The 9373-nt window shown below is 51.6% G+C and overlaps 1 protein-coding gene and 1 long non-coding RNA gene across 3 annotated transcripts in view; one reads left to right on the forward strand and one right to left on the reverse strand.

Moving 5' to 3' along the window:
- The first annotated feature begins 1451 nt into the window (after window positions 1–1451).
- TSPAN14 (tetraspanin 14) overlaps window positions 1452–9373 on the forward strand; it is a 27287-nt gene continuing 19365 nt past the window's right edge. For both annotated transcript variants that reach the window (XM_014544213.1, XM_014544214.1), the window contains exon 1: window positions 1452–1549. In XM_014544213.1, coding sequence (XP_014399699.1) covers window positions 1469–1549 — 81 coding nt within the window. In that variant the 5' untranslated portion in view covers window positions 1452–1468. The remainder of the gene's footprint in view (window positions 1550–9373) is intronic.
- LOC106727064 overlaps window positions 6597–9373 on the reverse strand; it is a 21741-nt gene continuing 18964 nt past the window's right edge. Inside the window, exon 3 of the long non-coding RNA XR_001363213.1 lies at window positions 6597–6606. This is a non-coding gene — a long non-coding RNA (uncharacterized LOC106727064). The remainder of the gene's footprint in view (window positions 6607–9373) is intronic.

Raw genomic sequence — 9373 nt, forward strand, 5'->3', positions numbered from 1 at the left:
CCCCGCAGGCCGTTGACCATCTCCCATTCCTCTTGGAGGGAGGGGCTGGGTGAATGGTGGTGTCCAGCTTGTGCCTGTGGATCCCGCTCTGTGGGAAGGGTGGTTGAGCAGTCATAGCACCCGTTTCTAGAGGGATGTGGTTTTCATGTCCCTGCTTGGCACCACTTTCTCAGAACAGTCCCTGGGGCTGCCTCGCAGGACGGTTTGCAGCAGCCACTCGGCAGCGTGGCAGGAGCTCGCTTCTTACTGGTGGTTGTGGGCGGTGGTGTCCTCACTGCCAGTGGCCTTGTTTGTTGTTGCCTCGGTTCTGGTATGTGATGCCCCTCTTCTCACCCTGGGAAGTGGGAGGCTGGGGCTGGGGGGGAGCTTTCCCCTGTGAGCCTCAGATCCCGCCTGCCCTGTGGGTCAGCTTGAGGCACCGTCCTCCTTCCTCATCCTTCAGCCACTGCCTTGGCGTTAGGGGTTCACCTGGTCACCACTGGGTTCAGAAAGTAAAGCAGTAAAGGTGGGTCAGGCCCTCTGAATTTCCCTTTGGGGTACCTCCCTTTTGCAGGTTCTCTGAGAGGCCTTGGGGGATGGACACAGATAAGGAGTGGCCCCTCCCTTCACCCTGTGCAGTTCACAGAATGTTTGTAGTTTAAGGCCAAAGCAGTGATCTTGGAGGGGAGGAGTGGGGAGGGGTGGAGGGAAGGGGAGGTTAAGCAAGGGAGGAAGAAGAGGAAGGCGTGGGGTGAAAGCTGGGCTCATGGGATCTCCCGCCCAGGCCAGGGTGCTAGCCTTCCTCACCTCAGTGAGGGCTGAGCTTGGGAGGTTGTCTCTGAAAATCTTAGATGAACAATTATGGAGCCTTAATTTTGGCTGTTCTTCACTGGCCACTGCTACCTTATGTCCAGCCTTGGCCTTTGTCTTCACTTCCCAAAGTGGTCAAGTCCCCATTTCTCCCTGGGTTCTCCACTCCTGGCTGCCCTGGCCCCGGTATGGTAGGCGGAAGAACATGGGCCGTGGAATCCTGTCCTTGGTTCAGATCCTGGGGTCTGTCGTTTTTTTGTCTTGTCCTTGAGCAAGTCACATGACCTTTTGGAACTCCTGTTTCCTCCGCCATGAAGTAGAAAAATTAATACCCAAAGGAGAGGGGATGAGATGAATATTTGAGAAGGCACCAAGCAGAAGTGCTGATATTTAGGAGACTCTTAAAGAATCACCATTCTCCATTCTTTCAAACTTCTGTTATTTTTTGGGCTGTTTTCACAAAGTTGACTTAACCTGAGTTTTGCCTAACTTACAGCTGACATTGATAGTAAATTGCACCGGATGAGAGAGAACACAGGGAACAATTGGAGACTCCGGAGTCTGGGAGCCTTACTGTTGCTCTCTCTCTCCTTGGGGAGCAGGTTGGGGGAGGTGTTTTGAAGCTGAACCTGCTGTCTCATGGCTCCCACGTCTCTCCACAGGTCCTGCTTCTCGGAAGATGCACTATTATAGATACTCCAACGCTGAGGTCAGCTGCTGGTACAAGTACCTGCTCTTCAGTTACAACATCGTCTTCTGGGTGAGTGGATGAGAGCGGCCGCCTTCCCTTGCTTCGTGCTTCACTAGTAAATCATGGTTCTTCACGTACTTTGGGTTTGCCAGGCCCTCTGAGACTCTGCATGGGATGGTGGGCAGGGTTGATGAGCCCTGCTCTAGCAACAAGTTATGAAATAGACCCTTACGTGCGGTGATGGGGAAGGCTCAGGTGATTGAAAACCAGACTGAGTGGTCCAGGTATTCTGGTGATTGAATACCAGGCTACCCCAGCCTGGGGGGTTCAGGATGGCGTGGGGCTCTGGCCCAGATATTTGTCACCCCCGTCCCTGCCCCAGGAGTGCCCCAGGGAGTCATCCGGGCAAGGTGTTTTGTGTGCATCAGCCTGTGGGCTAGTTCCTGTTCTCGCTCTGGAAGTTAAGACTGGGCAAGGGCAATAAAGCCCTGCCCTGCGGCGCCGTGTTTAACCGAAAGTGGTATTAGCTCCTGAGCAGTGCAGCAGGGAGGGAAACGCTCCTTGACTGGGGTGCTCGGAAAAGGTCATCCCGAGGAGGGGACCCGTGGACTGAGACCTGGATATGGGTGACGAGGCAGCCACGCGGGGATCTGGGGAAGAAAGCTCCAGGGCCTGAGGCAGGAGTGAGCGTGGCATATGCCAGGTACGCAGAGAAGGCCACGTGGCTGGAGCTGAGTGAGTACAGAGCAGAGGAGACAGGTGAGGACAGAGGCACGAAGGAGCCGGGCCAGGTAGGACCATCCAGTTCTCAGTGAGGATGGAATTATGTTCTACTTTCTGTAGTGCCTCTTGGTAGGTTGTAAGTTGGATGGCGTGATCTGATTTTGGAATGATCCTGCAGAGTGAGGGGATGGATGTGGGACCGTGTTCTGAGGTGGAATTTTGGGGCAGGAGGGATTGAATGGTCTCTTAGCCAGGTATGTAGAGATGTCACTCTCATGTGTTAGTGACCCATTCTGGAGTCTAAACCCCCATCTCAGGAAGGGGTGGAACGGATGAGGATGAATCCTGTTGATGGAAGGGAGGTCTGGCTGTTGAGCCCTGGGATGCGCAGGCAGGGTTTGGTGGCAGGTCCACTCCACCGCTGGCTGTGTGGAGTGGCCCGAGGTAAAGGGAAGATGAGGTTTTGTGCTGTGCAGCCCGGAGAGGGAGCCTTTCAAGTAGGAAGGAGCAATGAGCTGTCCCCCTGGGGGGTGGAATAGGAAGAGGACATAAAGTTAACTTTAGCTTTGACAAGGTGGGGGTTGTTGGTGACCTTGACCAGAGCTGCTTTTTGCTCTGCGGGGGCTGACACCCACCTGGAGTTGGCCGAGGAGCCAGTGGGACATGAGGAAATGGAGATGGTGACTTAGGACATTTCTTTCAAGGACTCTTGCCTAGAAGGGGAGCAGGACAATTGGGCACTGGCTGGAGGTGGTCCAGGGGTTAAGGAAGATACGGCGCAGGTGTGATGCCAGTGGGATTGAGAGAGACACAGTCATTGATTCTGCTGTGCAGGAGGGCGAGGGCGCGATCATGAAGAGGCTTGTAACACCGGAAGCAGGTATTGCTGACCAGTGTCTGTGGGCAGATGGAGAAGGAAGGACAGAGTGAGCGGCCACGGTGCCACCTTTCACCTCCAAGGTGGATTTTGGCATTTCCTGTTTGGATTGGAATTTTTTTCCCCCTCCATACCAGCTGGCTTCCTTACACTTATTTTTAATTGTAGTTGACACTCAGTATCGTATTAGTTTCAGGTGTACAGTATAGTGACTCAACATTCATATACCTCATGAAGTGATCACCGCAGTGTCTAGTGACCGTCTGTCACCGTCCACAGTTGTTAGGCCTGAAACTCTTGAGAGCAAGGCAGACTTACCAACACTTCTCCGGCCTCCACCCTTGATTGTACAGCATCACCTCCTGACGATGTATCTCAAAGTTGCGGGGGTTTCTGTCCTGGAGAAATAGGGTGGAATTCAATGGCAGGGCATTTACCCAGGTCTTTCCTGAGCTCAGACAACTTTCACCAACGTCATCATTGCCCTGAAGTCGGGCAGGGCCCGGCATTGGACGTGGTTCCTTAGTAGATACATCTCGGGGCCCTTCCTCATGGGGGGACTGGCTGTCCCATCCTCGAGATGTGTGGCTTCCAGACCTGCACTGCTCCCGGCCTGGAGAGCCCCAGCCCGCTGTATGGCGGAGAGCCACCCACCAGGCTGGCAGTCTCCCACTTTGGCCACTTGTACATCCAGCTGTCATCATCCCGCTGGCTGTGCTCCTTGGCCTTGTGCCCTGACCTCGGGTTCTCATCCTGATCTGTGCAGCTGGAGGGAACCTCTCCCAGTGCTGCCGTGGCTCAGGGTCCTGATGTCCCCGTGTCATCAGAGGCTTTTCAGAACAGATTCCTTGCTCTTGGGAAGCTGTGCTCACTTGCCTGATCGTACTTTTGCAGCACCAGACTCAAGTGGTGGAGCTCCTGAACCCAGAATTGTGACCATCTGTCTGGTGGCTGAAGGCTGCTGCAGCTTGCTGGGCGTTTTGCAGAGTTGGCAGTGCGCATGGTCGAGAGTTAATCATTTTTCAGTTAGTGTGCACTGGGGCAGAACAGGAAGGGACAAAAAGGAACAGTCAGGAAGGTGAGGCCTGGGAGAGCGTGGTGGGGAGATTTGGGGGGCGGGGGAGGGGAGGAGCGATGCCAGGCCCCTGGCTGGGGAGGCTGCCGGGCCCTTCCCTGCCGAGTTCTTGGTGGTGATTTGTTGTCTTCATCTGCCCAGGAGCTGGGAGTCTGGGTGAGACCTGAGAATTGGGCTGCAGAGCCCTCAGGGACCCCCGTGGGGCCAGTCTGGACTCTCTAGAACTGGTGACCTTCTAAGCTTCGTGTTTTCATTATGAAATACTGATCTCACCTACTTGCTGCTTGCCCACGGGCTGCTCAGAGCTGATCTGCAAAGCTCCCACCTCCTCAGAGTAGTTCTCTTTTTTAAAAAGAGGATAATGGACGCCCGTGTTCCCATACCCTAGCTCAGTGATGGCGAACCTATGACACGCGTGTCAGAGGTGACACGCGAACTCATTTTTTGGGTTGATTTTTCTTTGTTAAATGTATAAAATAAATATAAAAAATATAAGTCTTTGTTTTACTGTGGTTGCAAGTATCAAAAAATTTCTATATGTGACACGGCACCAGAGTTAAGTTAGGGTTTTTCAAAATGCTGACACGCCGAGCTCAAAAGGTTCGCCATCACTGCCCTAGCTCCAAAAATTACCAACTCATCCAATCTTGTGTCATTTCTACCCCCCACACCTGACTCCGGATATTTTGAAGCCAAGCACAGATAGACTGTTTTTGCACAGAGAGTTTTTATAATGTTTGGTTTGTTTGGACGAGATAACAGTGAGCGGTGGAGCTGGGACTGCCCGGGCTCCGCAGGCCGGGTGGAGTATGCAGAGGGCAGCCTGCTGTTGCTGTGACCACTTCCAGGTGTTGGAACCAGCACAGGTTTCATTCAGCAGTTTGTCCCCTTCCGCATTATTTCCACAGCCACAGTCTTTATAACAAACACCTGTAACTACCCGTTTTCTTAAGCTTCTCACCCTCCAGTTTAGGGACAGATGGTTTCCAAGAGGCCAGGAATGGTGATCCTGGGTGAGAAATACGGATGCGCGTGTCTGTGTCTGTTCTGAACTGCACGGGGCTGGGCTTTATGGGTTCTGATCACAGGTGTGTCAGGAAACAACGCTCCCAGCCAGCATAGCATTTTGAGGGCACTAGCATTTCTTACATTTAAAAAAAATCATTGTAATCATTATTTGTGTTAGACCTGTTTCTAGTGCAAAATCTCACTTTGACTTGGGGAAATGCAAATCAAAACCACAGAGACACCACTTTAAACCCATGAGGATGGCTATTACGGAAAGAACCGAACATGACAGATGTTGGGAGGGTTGTGGAGAAATTGGAACCCTTGTGCACTGTTCATGCGACTGTAAAATGGTGCAGCTGCTATGGAAAATAGTGTGGTGGTTCCTCGAAAAGTTAAAAAATAAAACTACCATAGGATCCAGCAATGCACTTCTGGGCATATACCCAGAAGAATTGAGAGCAGGATCTGTCGTGATATTTGCACACCCATGTTCATAGCAGTGTTACTCATAATAGCCAAAGGTAGAAACAACCCAGGTATCAACTGCCAGATGAGTGGATAAACGAAATGGGGTCTAGGATGCAGTGGAATATTATTCAGCCTTAAAAAGGAAGGCAGTCCTGCCACCGGCCACAGCGTGGATGAGCCTTGAGGACGCTGTGGTAAGTGAAATACGTCAGACACACAAGAACAAATACTGTATGATTCCATTTATGTGATGTACCCAGAGCAGTCAAATTCATAGAAACAGAAAGTAGAGTGGTGGTTGCCAGGGAGTGGGGGAGGGGAGAATGGGGAAGTTATTGTTCAATGGGCGGGGTGTCAATTTTGCCAGATAAAAAATTCTGTGGCCCTAGCTGGTTTGGCTCAGTGGGTAGAGCAGACTGAAGGGTCCCGGGTTCGATTCCGGTCAAGGGCACATGCCTGGGTTGCTGGCTCCATCCCCAGTAAGGGGTGTGCAGAAGGCAGCCATTCAATGATTCTCATAATTAATGTTTCTCTCTCTCTCTCTCTCTCTCTCTCTCTCTCTCTCCTGAAATCAATAAAAATATATTTTAAAAAAAAGTTCTGTGGATGGTGGTGGTGGCATAACCCTTTGAATATGCCGAGTCCCACCAAGCTGTACACTTAAAAATGGCAATTTGATATTACGCCCACTTACCACAGTTAAAAGTGCTTACACTCTCCCTGGCTTGCCGAGGAAGGGAGGCAGGTGGGCCGGGAGGGGTGGTGGGCGGCCCTTTGCTCACTGGCTCCCCAGAGAACTTGGCTTTCCTGGTCCCCCGGAGTGAGTCCTATATAGGGGTCATCAGATGGCGTCTGCAGAGCCAGGATTGCTTCCCACCACACACACTGAGGTTAATCGGCACGGGGTCGGGTGAAGGCCTTGCCTGCATCTACTGCAGAGGAGAACTGGTTAAAAGTGAAGAGCTGAGGCCCCTCGTGAGCACAGACGGTGCCCTGTCCAGAGAGCAGGGACCCTGCCGTTGCTGCCTCGGTGACTTACAAAGTGCAGGGTCAGCCTCTGAGCCCAGCGTGCAGCCTGTTGCTGAGTGAGAGGCGCCTCCCTTCACAGTGACAGGTGCCTCCCGTGAGTATGGTGTCGTACGTGTAATTTATGGCCCAAACTGGGAAACCTGAGGTGACATTGCTAAGAGAAGTTATTAAGAATTTTGCCGGAACAACAGGTGTCCCCAGGACTGTCCCAGGCAGACCAGGATATGTGGTCGCCCCCCCCTCCCCTCCCCCAGAGGCAAAGCCAGCCTGGTGGGGAAGGACTTAAAGGCGGCTCCCTTCTCCTGACTGGTCACGGCATCTTTGTGAGTGGAGAGCCTTCTTCTCTTCCTGCGGCCTTTATCGCACTCCTTCTCCCACGGGGGGACAGTCAGTACCTCCTACGCTGGGCTGACAGAACTGCCCACGTGTGAGCTGGACCCCGTGTGATGTTAGAGCCCCAGGTCCGAGTGCAGATGTTCCTCCCCTTCCATCTCTGGGTAACTGATGCCGTCAGAAAGCGAAAGGCTAGTGTTTTTTCATGTAGCATCTTTTCATTTTCACTGCTGAGAAGAAGTGGTTCCGTTTTCTCTTCAAGTTTTGTTTCATAAACGTTTGCAATTGCATGAAAACTCTGCACGAGACGCCCCAGCTGCACCACATTCCCTCCTCGAGCTCCGCTCTCCTGCCTCATCACCAGGGTCATCCGGTGGCCCGTCCTCGCAGCCTTGAGGCCTGCGCTTTCATGCGCACATCCCCGCGCGTAGCTCATCCAGGTGGCTGCAGTTTTCCTGAGTGTACTTTTGGAAATTCCCGTATTGGGCATTTAGGTTGTTTCCATTTCTTTTACGATCCCAGATAAGGACGCAGTGGTTGGTTTTGTGTAATACAGATTCTTCCGTGTGGGGGAGGACAGGGATGATTTGCTGGAGTCAAGTCCCGGGAGGGAGATTAAATGGGTCAGAAGGTGTGTTCCTTGTTCCGATGGCCTGACGTGTTTATATAGTCCAAATTGCTTCTCCAGAAGGGCTGTCCCAGTTCCTAAGAAAGAGATCAGCTAATCACACAGGTGTGCCTGTTTCTCCAACGCTTGCCAAGGCAGAGGTCAAGTCAGGGGTCACTTAATCGGAGGCTCTCCTGGCTACTTGCTGCCTGCGGAGCTGGCCTGCAGGGCCTGGGTGCTTGGAGGCTGATCCCCGGAGGGGAGGGGGGCGGGTTTGAGGTGCACTGCTCTGCGCCGGGCACCTGTGACCGTTGTGGCTCACAGGTAGTCTCAGGTCTCTGACTGGAGTGCGTGTGACTCAGCATCTCTGTCAGCACCTACTCAACTCAGCACGGCCCGGCTGCTGGAGCGACTTGTCTTCTGCGTGGGAGTCTCATTCCCATCTTGTTCGTACCTTTTCCCCCAGAAATGCTTTTTGAAAATAACACCCCTGTTGAGGTGTAAATGAGACAATAACATTTAGCCATTTCAAGTGTACAGGTGGATGCGTTGACAACTGGGTGCCCATGGAACCACCATCATCACCCAGTGAAGACAGAAAACATGTCCCCCACTTCGGAAGCTGCCCTGTGCGCTCTGCAGCCGACCCCCCTTCTGCAGGTAGCCACCCGCCCGCCTCCTGCCACTGTAAAGCAGGTTTGACTCGGGGATCTGACTTCTGTAGGTTTTTCTCTGTTTTTTCTTTTTCAGCTTCATTGATTTCTTTTGAAATAAATTTTTTTTTATTGATTCTCTTATTTTTATTATCTCCTTTCTTCTACTTTGGAATTATTTTGCTGTTTTTCTAGCATCTAAGGTAGAAGATTCAGTCATTGATTATAAATCTTTTTTCCCTAGTATAAGTATTTTATGTATATGCTTCCTGCATCCCATTTTGATCTATTTTCATTTCAGTGGTTAAAATATACATACATACTCTGTATGTAATGTGTCTTTTCTTTTCTCCCCTGGCTCACTTCAAGAGTTTGACTTTATTCTATTTCTTTCTTTCTTTTTTCCAGAGAGAGGTAGGAGATGGGAGAGAGAGATAGAAACATCAATGATGAAAGAGAATCATTGATCAGCTTCCTCCTGTATGCCCTCTACTGGGATTGAGCCTGCACTCTGGGTATATGCCCTGACCAGGATCCAGCTGGTGACCTCCTGATGCATGGGATGATGCTCAACCAACTGAGCCACACTGGCTGGGCTTTATTCTATTTCTAATGGTTTCATTTGGGTCTTTTTTTATATTTTCTACTAGAGGCCCGGTGCACAGATTTATGCACAGGTGGGATCCCTTGGCCTGGCCTGTGGGGATCGGGCAGGAACTGGCTCTCCGACATCCCCTGAGGGGTACCGGATTGTGAGAGGGCGGTTCTCGGGTGATGCACCCCGGAACCGGGCTCCCTCCTCTCTTGTTCCAGGTGCATCATCTGAGAACCGCAGCTGCCAAGTCACCGCAGCTCGGCAGCTCCTGTGTTGAGCGTCTGTCCCCTGGTGGTCAGTACGTGTCATAGCTACCGGTCGGAGCGTCTGCCCCCTGGTGGTCATTGCGCATCATAGCTACCGGTCGGACCTTCGAACGGTCAGACGGTCACTTAGGCTTTTATATATATAGATTTCTCTCTTCATTCTGTTTATTTTTTCCTTTAAATCCCTGAGGCTATTTACCATATCTGTTTTAGAATCTTTGCTAATTCAATTTTCTGTCATACCTTTCTTTTTCTA

Source organism: Myotis brandtii, unplaced genomic scaffold (genome assembly GCF_000412655.1).
Source record: "Myotis brandtii unplaced genomic scaffold, ASM41265v1 scaffold356, whole genome shotgun sequence".
Classification (NCBI taxonomy): domain Eukaryota; kingdom Metazoa; phylum Chordata; class Mammalia; order Chiroptera; family Vespertilionidae; genus Myotis; species Myotis brandtii.